Here is a 24,128-nt window from a genome sequence, read left to right on the forward strand (position 1 = left end):
GGCATAAACTTTTTTTCTCTTTTCCCTTTTGATTTTTAGGTCTCATCTTTTAGCTACTTAAGAACATATTCAACTTTTTTTAAACGGAAAATGCTTCATTACTTTAATTTCATTTTGACATTTTTAAAGCATTCTCTTTGTTTTGTCTGTGTCATCACTGGAATTTGCTAAGTTTAGTAAAAGGCTTAAAGAATTAAGGTTCTGCACTTATCATGTTACTTAGGTATACATTTATTTTAATTTTTAATTAGAAGGTACTAGTTGATGTTATTAAGAAGAAAGTCTGTGTAATTAAAGATCCTTGATTAAAAACAAGTAAGGAAATTGAAGCTGGGCTTTTTTCTACCCCAGGATTGTCCAGTGGAAGAAAATAAATAACATATAGAAGTTCAAATATAGTGTCATCTAATTCTGAGCATGTAAATTCCCCCACTGAGCAGGTGTATATATCACAAATCTGGAAAATCAGGCTATCTTTCGGTGCTTTTTTCTGTATGTCTATAGCATGTTTTATTTATATACTTAAAGAGGTTTGTGTTTTTTTATCAAGGAATTCTATTTCAGTGTCTGCATCATAGTCAATAACATTAATTTAATTTTTTATTTTTTTACTAAAATCAAAGCTGTATGCTGTCAGCCCTGGAATAATGAAAATGCTGAGACTGTACTTCATCCTACAGTGGTAGACAGGGATTGGCAGAAGAGTACCTACTAAGTTACCCCCCTGCAAAAAGATGACAAAGCCAAGGAAGATAGCCTCGGTATTATCCACAAACACAAGGCATAAAGTTCACCCCCCAGGCTATGCCAGTGGAAGGTTCCTAGCCTCTTGAGTCCCAAAGAGCAGGCGATGTATTCAGGTTGCTATTAAACTTCCTATTTAGATCAACAAGAAATAGGTCGTCAGTGAAGGAAATGAAGGAAACCTAGTTTCCATCCTTACTCCTCCTCACTCTGGCCATCCCAGCTAAACTGGTACAGGGGGAGAAGAGATGTCTCACTAGCTCTTACCAAAACAAGGAGCCAAGAAGTCAACTGGCAATCCTACAGGTTTGGGTTTGTTTTTTTTAAATAAGCTCAGTGCTGTATTAAGAAGACACTAATTATACACTAGCCTATGGTCAGATGACTTGGGGGTGGAAAGGAGCTGAAGTGTGACTGTGTATGATTTATGCACCTATAACCTTCAGCCTGTTGATTTAACCATCTGCAGTCATCATTTAATAAACCATAACAAACAGGGCTTTAATGGGTAAAGACTCTCATTGGCCAGAATGCCATATTCTGATTCTCTATACCTATCCCCAGTACTTAGAGTTTAGTTCTCAAATATCAAACTAAAAAATTGGAATGAAAAAATGCTTTAATCTTCAGCAAGTTAGCTCTGAATTAACTTCTGATTCAAAGGAATAGTATTTTTAATTATCAGCTATATCGTTCTTGGTCACTTTTCTTTTAAATTCCAGAAACAAATGTGTCAAATTCCATCAAAAACATCATTGACCAAATACAAGCCAGTTACATATTTTTGGATTATGCTGGCATTGTAAAAGGTGAATAAGCAAAAGACTGGACTTCTTGTGCTTAACATTTACTCGTGTGCAAGGATGCACTTACAGAAAAGCAGCGCAAGGGCTGATTAAATGTTCACGTAGAGCAAAGGGGAACGTTTACACTGACTCAGCTGTCTTTAGGCAGACCTATTATGCACAGTTCTGGGCAAAATCAAAACAAATTAGAACACTTGATGACTACTTTCTCACACTAAGCTGTGTTGAGATACAAAGCTGACAAAATGAATATGTCTGAAGAATTGATTTAAGACTCACACTGACCTCTCTCTTTTCCTCAACACAAGTGGATAGAAATGACAGTTTTATTTTCATCAGTGTAACAGCAAGCCAAAAGGCAGTGTACTTACTCTACATATTCAAAGGACAACATCAAAATATATGAGTTTGGCACAGAAGCCTGGAAAGCATTTATTTTGGGGACTTGATGTATTTCTAGGTCTTTGTGCTGGTTTTGGCTGGGACAGTTATTTTTCTTCACTGTAGCTAGTATAGTGTTGTGTTTTGGATTTAGAATGAGAAGAGTGTTGATGGCACATTGATGTTTTAGTTGTTGTTAAGTAGTGCCTGTACTAGTCAAGGACTCTTTCAGCTCCCCGTGCTCTGCCAGGGCACAAGAAGGTGGGAGGGGAGGGGGCACAGCCGGGACAGCTGACCCCAACTGACCAAAGGGATATCCCACACCATATGATGTCATGCTCAGTGTATAAAGCTGGGGGAAGAAGAAGGAAAGGGGGGACATTTGGAGTGATGGCATTTGTCTTCCCAAGTAACCGTTACACACGATGGAGCCCTGCTTTCCTTGAGATGGCTGAACACCTGCCTGCCCATGGGAAGCAGTGAATTAATTCCTTGTTTTGCTTTGCTTGTGTGCACGGCTTGTGCTTTGCCTTTTCATTATATTATTATTGTTATTATTATTATTACTATTACTGTTCTGCTTTACCTATTAAAATGGCTTTACCTCAACCCATGAGCTTTCTCACTTTTACCCTTCCAATTCTCTCCCCTATCCCGCTGGGGCGGAGTGAGTGAGCGGCTGTGTGGGGCTTAGTTTCTGGCTGGGGCTAAACCACGACAGTCCTTCAGTTTAGATAATACTATGCAGAAGAAATATAAAGCTGCTAAACTCAAAAAAAGACTTCCATTTTACTTAGCATTCATGACCCCTTATCTCAAGCATGAAAACAACAGCTGATGCTGTCACATTTGAGAAGCTTTCATGAGGGATTTGACACAATAGGAATTACTGGCAGACAAAGATAATTCCTCTAGGAAGGCTGGCACAAATGAAAGAGAGGAAAAAAAAAAAAACAGAAGGAAAAAAGAAAAGAACACCCCCCCACCCCCACCCCATTTTCTAAGACAGAGGTGAATTTCTTCCAGACTTGTGGGAGAAAGGCTAGGCAAAACAAAACAAATGCAAGTAAACAGCCCTGGAAGAGTAGAGCTTATTGATGTTCATATCATCAGGACCACACAGCAAATTAAGATGGACTAGCTGTGACATTGAAACTATAATTATAGACTAATGTCTGCAACTTGACACAACACATCACATCAAATCCAGACTGGGATGGGAATGGTTGAAGATACTGATAGCCCAAGTGTTTCATCTCTTTTAAAGAAGTGAAAAGAATCTGCAAGTATCCTTTCAAAAACTCTGTTTCTACATAGACATTCATTCTATGAATAAGTATGATAGTCTACTTCCTCTATAACTTGGGGGTGGAGGAGAAGAATGACATATTCTTATTTCTCTCCTTAGAGAATGTTGATCCAAAACCCCCATAATTTCTTCAAAAAGCATACACTGTTTGATGAATGTCATTTAAAGCCCATATATTCTTGTAAAAAGTGCACATAAAATCAATTTCTTAAACTATATTTTCAATTATTTTCCTAGTTAAGTAATTTATGTTCAAGACATAAGACACTCCAACACAATGACGTAAGACTGTGTACGCACAGAACTGTATTTTTGTTAATTGAGTCTTTGCAGAGCTGGGACATTGACTTTGTTGAAGCCTTTATTTTTCTTTTAACCCTAACACTGGGTGGAAGCCAGAACTCTATCTCTGCAGAAAGACAGTGACAAATGAGAATCCTCTATGCTGAATGACAGTAGTATACATAATTTATAACTCTTTCCAATACATTAGTGAGCAATTTCCCTTGTTTACCATAATCCACCCTTCCCAAGCAATGTCCCTTGTGGTATAATCCTAAATGAGAAGCCTTAACCACTTCTCAGTCCTAAAACAATGGGATGATGAATGTTATTATGCTTCTTACAGGCATAAGTAAAATAAAAACACCACCAAAAAAACACCAAACCAAAACACTCAAGCAAAAACCCCAACAGATTTTGTATCTACTTCTAAATATTGAAAAAGCAGAGGCTAGCTGATGACGGAGATAGCTGAAGACCAATCATGCAGTTCTACACATACTTTCCCTGGTTGCAAAAACCAGTTGATGAGGACTTCATCCCACTATTCTTCACAGCAGTTCATTAACATTCAGCTGTGCAAATAAGATTGTTCTAAGTTTGCAAACTTTAACAAAGCAGCTGAGTGGTAGGAGTTAATAAAAAAAAAATCTGGTGGGCAGGAGAGGAGAACAGAAATATCAGAAAATATTTGTGTAACTACTCTCCCAAATAACTAAAATGTAACGTTCCATTAACATGGAGGCAGGACTCACTTTAAGAGGCTGATCAACTGGTTCATTTCAATCTTGTTTTTCCCCAACCAGAAAATGAGTTATTATTAATCTGAAACAGCTGTTCTCAAAATTTATTCATGAAGAACGTCACCAAAGTATGACTATTTCCATAACAAGAAACTTAAAAACTGATGCAACTGATGTAGGGCATATTTGCATTGCTACTTGAGGTATAGCTCAGCTACTTAAGTTAGCTGAGGTGTACATTTTAGCACCTAGAATATGACAACATGCATGCTAAAATCACAAGAACAGCCATTTCAGAATTTTTGCAGTTAATAACCCTGCCAAGGTTGAAGCCAGTGAGATTATCTTGTGGCAAATCTAAAATGCTTGATTTTCAATATATCTCAATATAGCTTGTTATGTTGGGGGCCTTTCCCTGTTTTCTTTAACTAATTCCAGACAACCTATACAGCCTCATTATCAGTAAAGACAGACACACCAATACTACAGGATTTTCCATTCTGCAGTACCATTGCCTCAGCTGATGGTGTTGTACAGAAAAGATGAGAAATACTTGTGCTGAAAAGGTAGGTATTCTTTCTGCAAGGTCAGCCAGCTATTTGTTATGACTGATAAATTAAGACCAATTTCATTCAAGGATTGTGATGCACATTTTAGACTTTGAAAGTTAATTTCTTTCTTATTTTTATGGGAAACAAGGGATAAAGAGGTTGTTCTTAATGTTGACTGTTCAACAGTTAGAGGACATTTTCTTTAATAATCTAATTAACTCAAGTGGAAATATTTTAATTCTCAGTAGTGACCTTAAGCTCATTGTTCTGCTTTTTCAGAGCTTCCACGGTGTAGCAAATTTCTTTCCATGACTCAAGCTTAGCTTTTGCTTGTTCAAGAACCTGCTCAGCTTCTTGTTTAGCTTCTAGCCACTGTGTTGAATCCTTTAACATCTCATGAAGCTGCTGTCTCCGGCTTTGGAGGTGTCCATGCACTTCATCCCACTGGCTCTGTATCTTTTCAACTGGTGAAACACAAAGGAAAAACAAAAGCTGAGTCACTTAAAAGCTTTTTTTTTTTTTTTTTGAGGGAGTCAACAATAATATTTAAATCTTTCTAGAACTGACCATATTGGAGAGCCTTTGTACTTTTAAGCCACAACTGCAACTAAGTTTAGTTTAACACAGAGGAACAGATAAACTGTTCTGGGTCAGACAGTATGACATTATCGTACACAGCATGTGTTTTGATGCATACGCAGCCAGAAATGCCAGGTTCATGCCTCAAAAAGCATTATGAAACATGATCAGATTTGAGAAAAATCATCAGTGATAATCTGTCATTCTTACCAAGCCATCACAAGGTTTAATATTTTCTGAAGAACAAGTCCTTTAGGGACTTCAGTAATATTCGTTAAAGATTTATTGCAAGATATAATTAATGGCTATACTTTCTTATTTTATTAAGGCAAATGTTATCAGACTGCAAAGGCTATCTAAAAAACTTTCTTGTATGTTCATGTTAATGATAAACTAAAGATTAGCTTTATCCATTATTTGAAAGAAATATGATTTGTGGGAATATAATAATCACTAAGATCACTGATAATAAGTGTAGGCTAACATCCAGCATCAGACCCGTCCTTAGTAGCATAAAAACATCAGGAGACCTAGTCATCCAAGCTGTTGAAGTTTGACAAAAACCCCTGAAACCAAACAAAACCCCCCAAAATTCCACAAACAACAAAATTTGTGCACTACATGAAGAAATAGGCATTTTTAAATACTTTTTCTTAATTTCTTGGTGTTAGAACAAGCTACATTCTCAATATTTTTTTGAAGACTGCCTGACTACACTGAAAATTCACAGGCCCTCTAGGTACTCAGAAAGCAACTGAAATTATCATTGAGTGGTAGTTCCAACATGGCATCTCTCACTGCAGGGTTGATTCCAGAATGGTGCAGACTAAAGACTAAAGGGATGAGAAATGCTTCAGCAGGGAAAGGAGACTTCTGCCTAGCAGTGTTCTTCCTTCTTCCAGAAGAAGGGATAAAGATCTTTCCAAGGACTCAGCTGAGGTTTAAAAAAAGAGGATAAAAGCTTTCAGCATCCCCTGCTCAAGCCTAGGGAGAAAAACTGTGAGTAAACACACATAGCAGCATGTTCAAGTCAAAGAAAATGCAAAAGGAACTAAAGAAACAGAACTAGAAAACACAAAGTACAATCAGAGCAAAGCAAGGATAGCCTAAGGCCCAAATACTTAAATTTAATCTGAAGCACATCTAACCCTTCATTTTAGAAAGCTGTATACAAAGGTCACAAAACGACAACTCATTTCTGTGCCCTGTCTGGGTGGATTTCTGATATAAGCTTTAGGGTATACTTGAAACAACAAAGAGACCGTGGTCTACAGGAAGGGTGAATAACAAATGTTCTTGAACTGCTCAAGTAAAATCTCTGTGCTATGGCTTCAGCATGTGGCTCAGGGGTTGTGCTGGAGGTCTAAGGGACAAAGACTGCCCAAACACTTTCCACAATGCTGCTGGCCTATGGGCAATTGCTGCCACCTATTTCTTGCAAATAACTATTTGAGCTCTTCCCCCTTAACCATGAGAAGTTCGGTGTGTTATCTTTTGATTCCTGGCAACCTGAATATTTTGGTACGTAGCTGACACAAGTATGAAAGCTTGTTTATGTCAGCTGCCCATGAAAAAACCTACAAAAATCCCACCTATTTTTGTTTTATTATAAGTTTCTTTGTTTGTTGGTGTGGGAATTTTTTTTGGGGGAGGGATTAAGAGTTAATGAAAACTGTTGGAGAACTGCTTCGAAAGAAAACTGGGCCTACAGCTATATTAATTCTTCATAGTAGCTGCTTTTAATAACAAATGCTGATATTTCTTATCAACAAAAATCAAAATATTTATAGATGGATCTGTTCTATAATGTCTCATGAGGTTTGTATCTAAGACATATTAGCAGTCCTTCTCTAGGGACTGTGCTTTTCTCAGCCAGACTTTTTTCATCACATACCACAGTCCTGGGATTCGTGATGACCTATCCTCCCACCCAAGAGGGGAATGAGGCTGCACAGTGAAAGCTGTATTCAGTACATCTCAGGAGCCCATTTACACAAGTGACTATGAATACACAAGCTCCAGATCTGAGATACACATTTCCTCATGAAAACACTTGGGTTATCTCCCTCAAATAGGGATAAGAAATGTAACGTGTAATAATTTTGCTTTATTACAGGTTGGAGTTGAAGAGTTCAAGAAGTTACTAGGTAATCTGAACTTAAAAAAAAAACAAAACCAAAAACCCACGTTGTTTTCTTGAACCAGTGAGTGACAAGACCCACTTAATAAAGTACTTTATCTGAGTATAAACACACCATGACATGTACATAATTAATCTGGCCTCTCTGAGCTGGAATACACCGAACAGTGCAGTACTATATAAGACAAAATAGGTAGAGGTAATTTATGAAGAGGCCTTTATGATTATGACAACAGTATTTAGTTTAAGGTAACGTAAAAATCATTAAGTTTACGTCTTCTAAATGATGTTCCCATCTGAATGCAGACTATTGATTAGTTTTTGAATAACAAAAAAACCCAAGCCTCTAAAGCTTAAATTCACTTCCAAAATATACTGAAAATCACCATGTAAATCAGCGTCTTGTCAGGACATATTTTGCTCCTGTGAATGCTCTTTAGTGGGATGTTTCCCACAGAAGGAAAGGTGAATACCACCTATAGATTTATGCCAAACAAAAAAATTCAGAAAATCCAATTTGAATGTATATTACGTTAGAACTGGTCCCAGCAACTCACGAACCTCTCACCTGCAGCTGATGAGTCACTGACTGCAGATGAGAAGGGTCAGAGAATTGTTATTAGATAATGTTGTTTGACAGTAGAAAACAATTTTTAAAGTATTCTGACCATCATGGGAGGTATTGTGCAAGGGCGCTGGAACATATAAAAGTCTTTCTCTGACGGGGCACTGACAGGAAGAGGTTTACGAAAATATTTAAGAGTGTTTTATAAGACAGCAATGAGGAATCTCAGTACTAAGCTTTTTCAGGCTAACACTCTGCCTATACCCTTGGAAGGGTTATTTCTGCTGTCAGGAGTTTATAAAATCCTTAAGGCTACAATGAACATATGGGATTCAGCAGAGGGAAAGTGAATTTCTTCCAATAACCCTTACCTGGAACCAGGAAGACAACCCGAGAAATAAGAATTAAGAGTTCCAAAACCAGAAAAATAGAAGAATCAATGGCATGTGAAGCAATTGTTCCAGAAAAGGTTTTGCTCAAGTTTTGGAGAACTAAAAAAAAATTTTTCACTGCTTCCTACCTTGAATTGAAGGCCTTCAATATTCAATAAATTAAAAAAAAAGTGATAAGCCAAAACCAGACAAAAGATTTTGCAAAGATTATAAAATATCCTGAAACCTAAGAAAGAACATTTAATATGGCTAAAAAGGTAAGCTTTTCCAGGAAAAAGTAGTATAATTATCCTTACTGCACTCTGGATTATAATAGCATATTACTGAGATCAGACTCCGATCTTTATCTTCTATATATCATTGCACCTACATACTGTGACGACTACACATTGAAAATGCCTAGATTGACAGAACAAATGTGGCTCCATGTGCACTATTAATATCATTGAAGCACAGGAATTTTAAATAATTAGTAATGATGACAAAAGCCTTTCCCCCCCAGACTTCAATAGTTTCTGAAGCACTGCAGCTTACATTGGTCATTACAGCTAAATTCTGTGCCTTCTCCATTTTCAAGCCTAATGTCTTTTTTAGTGTGGCACTCCCCCTTTGTATCTAATTTTCTTCCTTTCCCATCCCCCCGCCCCAAATTTGGCAACAGCGCAATATCTTTATTGTAAGAATCAGTATTTGAAATTATCTCAAAAGGATTCTTAATTATTCAGTATAGAATTTATTTACCAACCAATCTGCAAAGGGGCAATCTGGAAGTAAAGAACATTTTCTTTGTAGACTTAAGGAAAAGAAATAATTTAAAATAATTTTATCAATCCATTTGGCCAATAACTAAATATGTTTGAAGATAATACTAAAAATATTTGACAATTAACAAATCTAAACCAAGTGTCAGAAAGAAAAAATACATACAACAGGTTATTTCCTGAAGTGAAACCCAGACCCCATCCGTTTCCTAATCACAGTGCTCCAGGCAGAAGTCCTCACAGTGCTTCACTTATACAAATTTTGCACTTGCTTACTGGAAAATGTCCCAGCATGGCTCCAACTGCTCCCAGTTCAACACTAAACTCTCTCAAATGAATTTTGGAACATGGTGAAATTCCACCAGTATGTAATGTCAAGGTTGCTATTCATTTTCTCTTTTCATCATTACTATTCATTAGTTGTTCAACAGTGATTATAGCACTAAGATGAACAAAAGAAATTCTGCTGAACTGACCAAAGATTTAGTATCTTTAGAAGCAATAACAAAGCAGAAATCTGCATTTAAAGCAATCAAACACAATATAAATATTTTTCAATCTGGTTAACATTGATTTAGTACATTGAGGAAAGAACAATCTCAGTGAAGAAGGCTGCTGGCTTAAGATTCAGTTTTATTAACAAGAATTATTAAATTGTTTTTTTCATACCCTAGGTATAATAGAGAAACAACAAATAAAAATAAATCTCTCTGTCTCCATTAGGAATTCATACCATTGATAAGACAAATATAACTCTCTTCAATGAGAGAGTTTACTCTCTGCTGTTTATAATATAACAACAGTGGAAACAACAGAAAAGGAGTCGTAGAAGAACCTGTCAGTAAACAGGAACAATAATGTTCATTACTATAAGTTAGGTTTAGCTTATGCAAAGATGAAAAAAGCAATCATTCCATGCCAGTTTGATAAGTCCATTGAATCCAGTACACACTCCAAAAAAAAAAGTGGACAAGTAAATGAATAACAACAAAATTTGCAAGGTAGAAAACCTCCACTTTCCTTGTCCAACAAATTACCTAAACTGCACTCATTTTGCTCTCTAAGAGAGTGCTTTTCAAAAGCATTACTGTCAATAAATTGACATTTTCCTATAAAAGTAATTTTTTCACTGCAGGTTCATAGATTTGAAGACTAGAGGGACTAATGCAATCTGACCTGCTGCAGAATATAACTGGAGAACAGCAGAACTATGGACAGTTATAATTCATGTTACCAAAAGAAGCTACTGATGCACTGATATTCCTTAACTGAAAAATGAAAATTGTTTTATATGCATCTTTGAGTGTTTCAATTTACTTATACCTTGCAACAATGATCATGATGAAAAGACACACTAAGCTTGAAATCTAGCCAATTCTGGAAAGTGACTTATGAATAGTTTTGTATTCTTGTCATAATCTCTCAAATCATAAGGGTTCCCCCCCCCCCCCCCCCATCCTTTGTAGCAATATGAAACACCCAATGCATTGAAAGAAAAAAGGGTAACCGAGATCTTCATTCTTAGGGTAATGAGTAGCCTTTGAACACTACAGCTGTACAGAATGACTGTCACTGGTAAATAGAATGAAAGCATAAAGAAGAAAACATTTTACATCCTCTGCCAATTGTAACAACTTTGGTTGTCAATGTCAAGTATAACAGGTTAAGAAATTGTTGGGTTGGTTGAAAATCTTGCTACAGAACTGGACGCAGCCCTGATCTGAATGTGGTTTGCAGAGTCATAGAACCGCAAGCACACCATTTTATATGACAGTGCATGCCCCAGCCAGCACAACAAGTAGAAAACAGCAAGACACGGTTGTATGCAGAGCTCAGCTGAGTACCTAGACATTGTAATATTTGAAAATGCTGAAAACATAAAACTGTAGTTTTTTGGGAGGGACAGGTTAAAAACAGCCCAAGACCAGCATTGCCATGGGTTGCGCTGGAAGCATACTACCACAGCTTCTAAGTCGTCAATACAAGATTTTTTTCAATCACATGCAATCCTGAAAATTAGTCCTACGTCTCCCTAGAGATTACCCCTACATCTCCCTATAGAGTTTAAGTCCTTTACGAAGTTGTTTACAAAGACAAGCATGCATTTTAAGCTTCATCTTTGAATCATCTGTCAGGTTGGATTAATTCTGTTGGAGTTGCAGCCCTGTAATATACTTTTCTTTGAGTGTTCTGCATAGCTAACTGTTCTGTATTTGATCTTACTTCATATGCTTTTAAATAATCTATACATTTATCCATACAAAATTTAGTTTAGTTAAACTTTAGTGACTGTGTAGAACACTAGTTTTTCCAATCCTAAAAATATTAAATGTGTCTTACTAAACAGTGAGCAGGTTTTCTGAGAGGCATGATGGAGAAACAAGAAAATATGGATTTAAACAGAAACATACCAGGCTACTGCACCTTTTTTTATACTTTTCCTTTTCTTCTGCTAAACAGTATAATTTCCCACATAACACAGATAACCAAATTAGGAGGAAAAAGAGATGTTTTTCATAGGGCTACAAGACCATTCTGAAGGGACAATAACCATGCACTACATGTAAGGCTTCCTGATGTTTTCCAATGTTGTATTGTTCTAAGGAAAAACCAATATATTATTTTTTCCCTAGGAAAAGGATTGAGTTAAAGTACTCCATTTGTCAATTATTTCTTGCTGAAGGTGCTTTACCTTCTCTTCTGTTGCCTTCCAGAACAGGAGGTGTCTGACCTGAGTCTTATTCTTCAAGGAAGAATCACGTTAATTAAGTCTATCATACAACATCCCTTGACAAAAGGATGTCGGCTCTGTTCTTAAGAACAATCATGAGTCTGTGAGAGACGGGTCTAGGGAGACCACTTGGATAATAGAAACAGAGTCAAATGAGGATAAGTTTAAAACATTTCTTTTTTAAATGCTGAAGTACTTAAGGAATTATGGGAACAGTTATAACATCTACTAAGTTTCTGCCTGTAGGCTATCATTATGGAGCAGAGCTGGATAGGACAGAGCACACAGTAGAGAACAGTTGGATGCAGCCCGCTCAGTCAGTAGTTTATGCTTCATCTGTCCTTCTTTATCTTTTCTTGTAAAGCAGTATTTCTCTTAACCTTTTTCAGAGGCTTATAAAAGTCATACTTCTTAAACAATGACCTTAAGGGCAATACTTTAACTAAACATGGAAAAACACTAATACTGTGTCATCTAAGAAATTTTATGCATCCCTTAGATGGTCAGTACTGTGATGAGAAGATTTAACCGACAACCCAAAATTAATGGTGGGGTGGCAACTAGCTTAATGTGAAGTCTGTCATTTATGACAGGAAAGTGTCAGATGTGGATTTCATGCACCATTAATCTATTGAAGTATTTATAGAAAGATTATTCCTTATCATATAAGTATCATAACGTGTATATGACAGATTTAAAAAAAAAAACAACCTATGGCTTACAAAAAATCAGGTAAAACAGAAAGTATATATTCAAATTAAGCTGCATATAAAAAAGGTGAATGAATAATATCTGGGAAGAAGGAAGAAACTGTAATTCTTTATACTATTGTGCAAATTCTCATTTCTAAGAACAGATAAAAGGTATTACAAGGGAAACCAGGAAGAAGAAGCGCTCAGAGCCTTCAGTTGTCTTTCTGGGATGATGAAGAGAAAATGTACCTGAAAGACCTGTCAAGGCATGAAAGCTGTGGGAAGAAGAATTTTACCTTCCTTGGCTTCTCAAAGGCTAAGAAAGATCGGCAATAAGGGAGATTTGATTCCACGGGTGTAAAGGTTTTGGGTTTGTTTGAGTTTTTTTTAAACATGCACAGACATAATCTCATTTTGTAGTCTGATAATTTTGGGGAGTAATTAATTTTCTAACTATTGCAAGTCTATGATTTAATTTAAGCCTATTTTCCTTTTATCTAAAAATCACTTCCATATCATCAAACTAATGAAGGTCACTCTGTTCCTTTGGAAGTGTCAGATCAAACAGCATGAACTGAAAACTGTCAAGCGGTTTCCGCCAAGCATCAAGTGAATAATTCTTCAGCACTGTGAAGCATGCTTTATACCTTGCTATATGGAGTGGGAGTTAGAGACCAGACTAAGCTGGTAGCACATCTAAAGAAATCAGTTTCTTGTAACAAGCAAAAAGCAACTTCCGTGACTGAACACTAAGAAGGGCGTGCAGGAGCTTATTGTTTGGAAAACACGTCCTTCAGAAAGCATTCACTAGTTTGCCAAGTTTTTGTAAAAATATTTATGGATGTAACATTTATCACCTCTCAGATGAAGTTTCATGATCATTTTATCACTAAATGAAAGAGGGAACAGATCATGGTATGCATGATGTGGCAGAGCATTTGCCTTGCATTTTAAAACGTTACACAATCTGGAAACTTTTTATGTGAGAAATAAACAGTTACCCTAAAGAAAAGTAAGATTCTGCGGGATTTAGTATGAAATAGGTAACAAACCTAAGTATAATTTGGCTAGGAACCTACAAAAACAAATAAAAATATGCATATGCATATGTACATATGTCTAGGGAGATGGATAGACAGATTAGGGAATGAACTTCTGATACCTCTCTGTGGCCACCAGAGCCTTAAGAAGTAGAGCAGGACGTTTATGGCAAAATGGACTGCCACAGTCAGTCCCACTGCTCAGGCAGGATGCAGAGGCAGCAGTGATTCTTCTGCGACCCCAGCAGCAAGATGCATACAGACAAACACTAGAAGTTAATTAACTTATTTGGATGATACAAAAAATTAAACTTTTAGTAACGCACTAACAGAAAAGTCAGAGGATTTCATTGCTGTAATGATATAATAATCTTTCAAAATCTTGGTTTTATTCAATTTCCTTTGCTGTATGTAGAAAATAGCTCCTGCATTATTGAATTTAGCTACTTTCTTAAATACTCATCCTATAATTATGAAGACTTACATTAGATTTAGAAATGATATTTAGACTCATGGAAAGTACCTAAACTGAAGCCACAGGACTATGACTAATCTGATTAACTAGATGAGTGAATATGTAAGTAATCCAATCATTTCAATTTTAAATTTACAGAAAAGTTTTCAAAGAACTTAATAGGAAAAAAGAATTAATTTCTTTATTTTCTTAGGAATGTAATTATTAATTAGAAGTTACTAGGTATTTTAGTATTTATCTTTGCCCAAATATCAGTTACTACTTTTTCTAGAACTTTGGCTTCTTAAGCTGTTAAAGGGAAAGCAATTTATAATGATGAATCTAATTTCTGTTCATGGATGATAGCATTTGTAATAATCAACATACCTACAGAACATTTAAGAAAACTTTTTTCAGAAGAAATATGACTTCTATGGGCCTGTATTTAAAACTGGGACATTAAATTAGTGAAATGATATTCTACTTTCTCTGAACATAAACAAGAATGCTATTAGATTATTGAAGTACATCATCTTTCATACACTAATGCTTTCACAGACTTCCATATTAACTGATGCAAACACATAATAGTAGGTCTGGCAGTTTAAGTACTGAAATGCGTGAAATTCATTACCTACCTAATGAAGCGTACAGGCAATGAGTTTCAGAATTCTTACAACCACATAACTTTGTGTTGCCATCATACATTCATATTTACAACATATATTTTTAATGTCATCAACCTACTAACTCCTACTGAGTTTAGGCAGAGACTTGTTTTTCAAATATATCTACATTTGTTAATATGTTCACTGATTTGCTTTGGTTTTGATTTAATAGATCCAGCTCTAACTGTATGGGCAAGACTGGGAAATCCTAGACCACCACAATATCTAGAAAATTAAAATAGACTTAGGAATTCTGCAAATGTGTGAATATCAGCTCCAGGTTACTGAAGTGAAGTTTTGCATACTGTTTATATCTCTATTTTCTTCTTCAAGAAGCAAAACAATTTCCTCAGGAGAAGCTCCACTCCCCACAAAAGCCATAAATCCAAAATTCAAAAATCAAAGGCTGCAACTGACTTTGATTCATTTTGCAATGGATAAACAGCAAATCTCTTCCTTCTCTTATTTGACATTAAATATTATATAAGCTGTCAGAATAACATCATCCAAAATCTAAGCTTTTGTTTTCTATAACTCTCAAGGTCCAAATCCTTACTGTCGCTGAAATTGGGAATGATTACCACTGTAACGCTTACTACTTAAGCTGGATCAGCAAGGATAAACTGGCACACTTTGCGCAATGGTCAGTAAGCAACACGGTAGCTCCCATTTGTTGGTCTTAATGCTGAGACCAAGTGCTGGGCTACAGGGGCTCTCTACAGTATTCCGTGACTGGGAATTATGAGTACAGACTATCATGAATCTTTTGCTGCGCCTCTTCTGACAGTGCAAAATCTGCACAGTGATTCGACTGCAGTACCTCCACGGCATGCACCTCACACCGGAGGTCAGCTGGCAGATGACTCTAGAGCTTCATTCACCTACCCAACAGTCACAGAAAGTGGCGTGCTGGCAATGACACTGAGCTTAGCTCAGTGGATGAACCCAAAATGCCATGCATACATCAGAAAAAAACAATGCACCAAATCAAAACATCATAGCTTTGACTTCTATTTTTACCTTTGAAAGCAAATTTCCAAATGAGCAAGAATTTACTTCAAAGCAAAGAAGTAGAAATGTTTCTTTTAAAAATATTTCTATATTCAACTTTAAGCATAAATTTCAGGCATTTTGTATTGAAACGGAGTTACCTTAATAAATTTGTTATTTCACAACAGAAACAGAAAACTTTGTAAATTTGTTTTCTTTACTAATTATCAATTTCATAATCACAGAATCATAAAATAGTTTGCATTGCAAGGGGCCTTTAAAGATCTTCTAGTCCAACCCCCTGCCATGAACAGGGACATCTTTCACTAGATCAGGTTGCTCAAATCCCCGTCTAACCTGACCTTGAACACTTCCAGGGATGGAGCAGCTACAGCTTTTCTGGGCAACCTGTTCCAGTGCCTCACCACCCTCATCGTAATGAGTTTCTTCCTTATATCTAATCTAAACCTACCCTCTTGCAGTTTAAGACTGTTGCCCCTTGTCCTGTGACTACAGGCCTTCATAAAATGTCTCTCTCTGTCCTTCTTATAAGTCCCCTTTCTATACTGAGAGGATGCAATGAGGTCTCCCCAGAGCCTTCTCTTCTCCAGGCTGAAAAACTCCAGCCCTCGCAGCCTTTCTTCACAGGAGAGGTGTTCCAGCCCTCATGGCCCTCCTCTGGATGCACTTTAGCAGGTCCACGTATATCTTGTACTGGGGAACTCAGAGCTGGGTGCAGTACCCAATAATGTAGTGAAATATCAGGTATATCGCTTCCTCCATGATATTTTTTCAGGGGCAGCTGACTAGAAATTCCAGCACAGACAGAAGCTTATAGACTGAAAACAAAGTAATATTTACACAACAGATTATGTATTGTAATTGTGACTTAGGTAAAATAGTTACTTCTCTTACAATAATCTTCCTAAGAGGATAAAAGCATAAGATATCTCAAGACTGTAAATTAAAGACTATTCCTGGCCAAGACAAAAACAAATATTTTTTTTTTTTACTATATATTTACAATTAGAGTATCTTAGGACTACTGTAATATTTTAGAAAAATTACAGTAATATTGAACTATTTCCAAAGGTGAGTTAATTCCTCCGGGCTTTTGCTTCTACACCAGATGACATTTCCACGTGCCTTACACCTGATTCTGTCTTCCCTCTCACATTTGTACCTATTTTCTACATACTCCAGAAGATGCTATCAGTCTGATACTGCTTAATCCATACTCTTTCTTATGCAGAGAAAGACAATCTTAGCTGCCCAACACTTGAAATCCTTAATGGCCTGAAATGTAATACTCCAGGACTTAAAAATAGGCTGAAAAATGGCCCAGACAGTCTTTTGTGAGCAGGTTGTTATGAAATTCTTTTTCCTTCTTTTTTTAATGACCACTCTCCACTTACATGGCCAAGTAGTATTGAGACTTTGTTGAAATAAAAAGCAAAGAAACAGTTAAATTTCACACTTAAAATGACCTTATACATTTCAAAGTAAATATCCAACAGATTCAACTAAGGAAGTAACATACATTGAAGAAGAAATATTTCTTCTGAAACTTCCAAAACGTTTAGACATTTTGAGCATTCTCTGTGCAGCTATCCTGCTCCACAATTTTTTAACTAATTACTGATTGGAAAATGATGAAGGCCCTATCATAAATATGCTGATACTTGAACTATTAAAGAAGCACAGCTCTGTAAGCATAAGAGCACGTAAGTAAGAAAAAAAGTAACATTTTTTTCCTATTTTTAATTCACATGACTAGTCCTCAAGGTCACACAAACAGGGTCCCAAGCTATGGAGCCTGGCATGTATTTGTTTCTTAATTGCAAAGTAATATATAAATTGAAAAGAAACCAAAACAAAAAAAAGAACAAACAAACAAACAAAACCCAAAACAATGACATACAATATTTGTCATCTTAATCCAATATTTTAGCTGACTAATAAAAGAAAGAAATACATAATGTGCCAATTACACCAATCTTGAGAAAACGAGAGGCACAATAATTTGCCTTTTACTGTGTTTTTAGTTTGAGAAGGGGTTGGGTTTGTTTTGGGGTGTTTTGTTTTGTTTTGCTTTAATCAGATGTCTGTGCTTCTTTGCTCATGTTCTCTTTGGTACTCCAACACAGATCATAACATTCATGAGACTCTTGAGACATTAAATGCACTAAACTTAACCAACTTTAGACACACCAACACACTTCATAGTCACTATTCTGATATGGCTGAAACTCAGCAAATTTTGAACCTAACACACTACATCGGTTTAGACTGGACATTAGGAAACATTTCTTTACTGAGAGGGTGGTCAAACACTGGAACAGGCTTCCTGGAGAGCTGGTTGATGCCCCATGTCTGTCAGTGTTTAAAAGGCATTTGGATAATGTCCTTACTAACATGCTTTACCTTTTGGTCAGCCCTGAAGTGGTCAGGCAGTTGGACTAGATGATCCTTGTAGGACTCTTCCAATTAAAATGCTTTTATTCTATATTTTACTACAGAGATCAACATCCTGCTTGCAAGACAACACATAAAGTGGAGTAAGAAAAGGTATCCTAATATAACACTGCGGTGAAGAAAGCCAAGTGTTAAAAGTGGAAAAATTCAGAAAGAATAATAATAATGGAAATGTAATGAATATTCTGCAAAATTATCATATCTCTTCATCTGGAATACTGCACTTATTTCTCCATTTAGTCAGATAAAGCAGATGTAAACACAGTCTGACACTTCCAGGAAAAACTTCCATGGCATAGGTGTTTCCTCTACTGTACACAGGTTCCCATCCAATTAAAACAGAAAGAAATAAAAACTTTTCTAAATATTCTGTTTCGGGTTCTAAGTTCCGCCAAACCCAGATAGCACCCCTTTCTCACAATATATCACACTGTTCAACATCTACTCTCTTTTGCTGTTACTCAGATAGGGATTCTCCAGATCGCTCTTTGATGGGTCTCTGGCTCACCTATCATGCAATAGGCCTGCTGACAAGAAAGATGAAATATGAGCAGCTGATCTCCAGAATTTTTATGCTATTTCTCCTTCCCTCCCTTTTTGGCCTGATAAAGGCTGACACAGGCTGTGAGCATTGCTGTCCACTAAACAGATATTGAAAAGCCTCAGAGACACTGTTTTCATATGCTTATGGTCCTGAAAACAGTAATAAAATTAAATTTTTTGAGTTATCTACAATGTTTCATAAGTCACCATAATGATGATTTGCTATACATAACAAAATGAAACCACCAGCTGGTGCAAGCACCCCCCAAAGTCTTAAGACCTCTCTCACACAGCTAAGCCAGTATTTACTCAGTTAGGACTTGGAAAAGAGCTTTGGGACTGTGCAAAACATTCTTTTTGTTATTGGTTTATTCCCAACTCAAGCAAAACTAAACCCATGATGAATTTATATTGAGGATAGCCAAAGTAAAATCTGGAGGCCAAATGTACTCCAGGGTGCTTAACTAGACTGTCTGAGAACAACTGCGGGTTCCAATATATGTTCTTTGTGTATTGCATTCATTTTAGAAAGAAAGATGGGACACAATGTACACCAAAATCTGCATTTGCCTGATATCACTGATTATGTGGAATCTAAATTTAGCTTGTAATCTCTGCAGAGCAGGACCTTTGTTTCCTGTTTGCTCTGTAATTATTACAGAAAATTATGGTCTGGCATAAATGAATATATACTGTTCTGACAGATTTTTAAATTGCTGTGGGTATTAAATATTGCCTATCAAACTCTGGTCAGTGGATGAATAATTTGATCACATTTTGAAAACTCAATTTCTGAACAATTCTTTTTTTGTTATTTCCATTTATTTTCATTTTGACTATTTTGTTGCAACACCACTAGCATAGCACTTCTTTTTGTATCATCATGGATAAAAATAAAACAAAATGGAATTTTTTACTGTTTATATGTCTGCTTCTAGACTAGTCTGCTACTATTTCTAACACAGTACTACCTTAAAACACTGGCCAAAACAACACAGGCTTAGGTTTGTCATATTAAAAAAAAAAAAGTCAAAAAACCTAGTCTTTTGAACACATATGATGGACAAAGGCTGGGAGATAAGATATATTATCCGGCCTTATCTAAGTAAAGAACTGAACGTATGAAATTAAAAGGTTTCTCTGGAATGACAAAGAAATTCTGCAGCAGCTCTGGAAATTAAATCAAGGTCATCCTCACCTCTGAAGATACAGGATGCTTGCTTTTACTGCATTTTCACTGATCCCTAAAGGCAAAAACAAATCCATAGGCTATCATACAACTGACCTTGGGCATAAGGAGTAAGACAGTGCTTAGTGTTTGGCAGGGGGCTTCCACAAGGAAGAAAAACGAAGAATGGCAAATATTGCTCAGATGCAATCATATATTTGCAAGGATGGAATAAAAAACTCCACTTTGCCTTACCAGTAGGTCGCCTCAGCCTTTGCAAGATTTCTCTCTCTGCTTGCCATCATGGTATGAGGGTTTCTCTTGATATCCTGGAATTTTTTGTCAGCCTTACCTTGCCTCTTCTTTCACCAATTAAAATTACAGCTGCAACCAAATTAATCCCTAGTCCAAGTGTTTATATTAGCATTTGGGTGCCAGGCTCTGTTCCAGCTAAATGAAAACATGATTACTCCTTCCCCTATTTAGTCTCCAAGGAAGGTGGTCAGCATTTCCATTATGTTCAAAGTAATTTGTGACTTCTCTCTGACAAAAGTCACCCTGTGGGTAGCTATCAGAGTACAGCTCCTTCATTGCTCTCCGTTCTCTCTGACATGTTTCTGGCATGTGGTGCTGGAAGCACAGGCAGTGTTTCCAAGCAGAAAGCAGCTGGGCAGAGGCACAGATCTGCTCTGTTTCTGCTGCCGCAAGCTTCTGGGGATTTATTAAACTTAAGAATTCAGAGATATCTTAAATGGTATCTGAGAAGCTGATAAGATCAAGTCTAAGAGAAGAAGTTAACATGTATAAATAAATGATATTATTTGGCTTTTTTTCTTCATGGATCTCCCACATTAAGCCCCGAAAAGTAATGGTGGACTTCCTGTACAAAGTCATAAAAACACAAACAACATTTCTGAATAGGTCTGCGCAAACATCTCAAAATCTGATACAGTTTTCCTGCATTACCTGCAGTACAGACAGAGCTCTGGTCAGAGCTACAACAGCAATTTTTACAAGCCAGGTAATAGAAAGAGGAGGTAAGTAGGAGGGCATAGTCAGAGTGAAAGATGAATGCAGTGACATGGTGCAAACAGAACAAGGGAAGGAACAACACAGAAATGAGTTAAACTGATTACATAAAACAGCATTTTTCACACGGGGACAGAGAGAGGAGAACAGGAAGGAGAGGAAGTACATGAAGGCAGATGAAAATACACCTCTAAGAGTCAAGTAATTTTCAGGAAACATCCTGCAAGCTCTGCTTCTGTTGCACGCTGCCTGTTGCAGCTTCCTGACCCCCTGCCCCAGCTTGGGCAGCAGGACAACACCAGCAGCATGCCCCCCGGCTGCCTCCGTGGGGCAGTGGGGCCAGCTGGGGCCTGTGGAGCATCCAGGTGGGAGGAGGCCATGATCCACCCTGTGCCGGTCGCACTGAGCTCCAGCTGGCTCTGAGACCTGCAGGGGCAGCTGGCACCCACTGGAGCTCCCACCAAAGATAGAAACCAGTGGCGTCTCTGCCCAAACACATTGCAGACAAGGCAGCAACAGGTGGGGGCAGGAGGCTAGCAAGGAAACACAAAAGGAGAGAGGTGAGCATGAAGAGAAGCGTTTGGAGAAACAAAATGGAGGAGACGTATGGAATGGGATAGTGTTGAGAGCACAGCTGGAGGCACACACTTGGAGGAGGCTCTCACACCATGTCCAAGAAGGGACCTATGAGGGATTGCAGCTGAGTAAGAAGCCAGCAGCACAGAGAGAAGCCATGGTGCACTGATCCCTGCCTCCTGTGCCGCCTGTCACTGTGCCAAAGGGAGTAGGGGGGGACAAAGCACAATGTGCAGCAAAAAAGAGGGCAGTTGAGACTAGGAAGGTGGGAGGGAGAGGTGTTGGGCTGAAGCTGAGCCTGAGGAAAAAGAGGAAAGGTGCTTCCTTAGCTCTTCTGTTGTTTATGTCTCTTTAGTGTCCCAGTCTCTGAATCAGTAATTCACCAGACCCATCCCACCCCTGTCTACATGCCATGCTGGGGAAACAGTGAGGTGCACACCAATTCTTGTGTATAGATTGGAATGACATGTAATGTCACCTAACAAACAGGTCTCGGTCCCTGAGAAATATGAGAGTTTCTACTAGAGGATATATTCCTTGTTTTTACCAGCATACTTCCACAGTGCACCATTGTGTCAAGACCTACAGCCTTGCTCTGGTACAGCATTGCGTCAGGATGCTCATATGCTCCCTGATATTTTGTCCTGGGATCTCTATGTGCTCTGATGGAGGGCTCTGCCCCTGCCGTCCCAAGCAAACCCTCTCAGCCAAGGGCCTAGACAGCTTTCTTCTTTTCACAAAGCTGCATCGCATCTTTTAAACAGTTTTCATGTTTGTAAATATGAAAGTTTAGGTTTTCAGTGTTATTAAAATCACCTGTAAAATACAAAGAACTATGTACAAACACGTAAACTATGTACAAACATGTAAACGATGAAATGGCTTTGATACAGATGGCAGCAGATGTCCAACAGCACAATTCTTGGCAACTTCTGTACTTCAGAGGTTTTCCACCATATAAAACATCTATGAAAATCTCCTGATTCCCAAAAGTCTTAGCTGCTCATTAAATTCTGTCATTGTGCCCAAATCTAAAAGCAAATGCATAATCCCAATTACTTTCTAATTAATTGCTGACACCTCTTTCGACGGAAGATATTCAGATATGTGATAACATCAGGTCAAGTAATAAAGAGAGTCAGATTTGCAATGTCAACATTCACAAAGAGAACTGCAAAAAGGAAACCCAAATAAGCAATCCCACTGAAAAATAAAAAGATTGCTAAATCCAGGCAATTTAATATTAAAAAACAAGTAATTCTTTGATGTTTGTATAAACTGACTGAATTTCAACTTTTAAACTTTCCTTTAAAATAGAATTATTAATTACAATCATTAATTAAAATATGAAAACTCTATATAAAGAGAGTGAAAAGAGGAAGATAATGAGGCTTTTTGGGGTAAATGGGATGCTTTTGTTAAAAACAGAGCTTTCTAATTCCCTTGAAGAAAAAAAGGGAATTGCATCCAAGCCATATGATACAATACTTTTGAGACTTTCAGACTTCAAACATATGGAATAGTATTAGCATTCAGCAAGAAATAGAAATCCACTATCTGAAAAGAAAATAATTTTCCATGATCTTGAGCAACTACACGCTCACAGATTTTAAAGCTAGACAGTAACTATTGATTGCCCAAGTGGACCTTGTATAAACACAGTGATGAAATTTCAGCAGTAGGTAGGAAATTTAAATTGCCTATAAAAAGGGTCTTTAACTTTTAAAAATAATTCTTTAAGTGTAGAATATTAATACAGTTATAAATAATAAGCAGTTGTTGTTTCTTTCTCACTTTTGGAGCTTGATAATTTCTGATATTTACTTGCAATGGAGATGGGCCACAAGTATGGTATAAGTGGTATAAATATTTTCAATGGCAAATTATTAACACTACTCATTTTAACACAGAAAACTGACCGACTCTTTCCAGCATCGGTCAAAAAGAAAAACAATTCCTTTCTGATTATCTGGCCACTGCACAAGTCAATGAAACATTCTTCTAACACTGACAAGATAGAGGTCAAACCTCTTCAGCATTTCTTATTTTCAGATTTTAAAGTATTTTACACAAATGTTAATTAACATTTGTAAAATGAGATTGAATTAAATTTTGAAATTCAATGTAATTAAAACCAGACTTCTTTCTGTAACACTGTGACTAGGAAGTCTCACATTAGATACTCTTAAATATGTTGAAAACTCTAAAATATCCCAGAGCTTGCTTTCTGAAAGAACTACAAATTTTTGGCTGTTTTAGTCAGTTAAATATTTCAAAAAATTATGTTAACACTTCTCTAATTGTTTAACATACGAAAGACTTGCATCCTGAGAAGTATTCTCAATTTACTTCACATTTGCATCTATTTAGTTTTTAAATATTCTTCAGAAGGACATGCTACTACAGAAAAAACAGAGCAAATTAGGAGGACTTGAAATCTCATCCTGTGTTGCAGTCCCTTACCTTCCTTTTACATTTTGCTTGTAACAGTTTTGCAAGTAAAATCTGC

The 24,128-nt window shown here is 37.0% G+C and overlaps 1 protein-coding gene across 11 annotated transcripts in view; it reads right to left on the reverse strand.

Annotated features, from left to right (window-relative positions):
• DMD (dystrophin) overlaps positions 1 to 24,128 on the reverse strand; it is a 1,138,094-nt gene that overhangs the window by 283,488 nt on the left and 830,478 nt on the right. For all 11 annotated transcript variants that reach the window (XM_075097793.1, XM_075097785.1, XM_075097765.1 and 8 more), the window contains one exon: positions 5,069 to 5,280. In XM_075097793.1, coding sequence (XP_074953894.1) covers positions 5,069 to 5,280 — 212 coding nt within the window. The remainder of the gene's footprint in view (positions 1 to 5,068; positions 5,281 to 24,128) is intronic.

Source organism: Phalacrocorax aristotelis, chromosome 1 (genome assembly GCF_949628215.1).
Source record: "Phalacrocorax aristotelis chromosome 1, bGulAri2.1, whole genome shotgun sequence".
Lineage (NCBI taxonomy): Eukaryota > Metazoa > Chordata > Aves > Suliformes > Phalacrocoracidae > Phalacrocorax > Phalacrocorax aristotelis.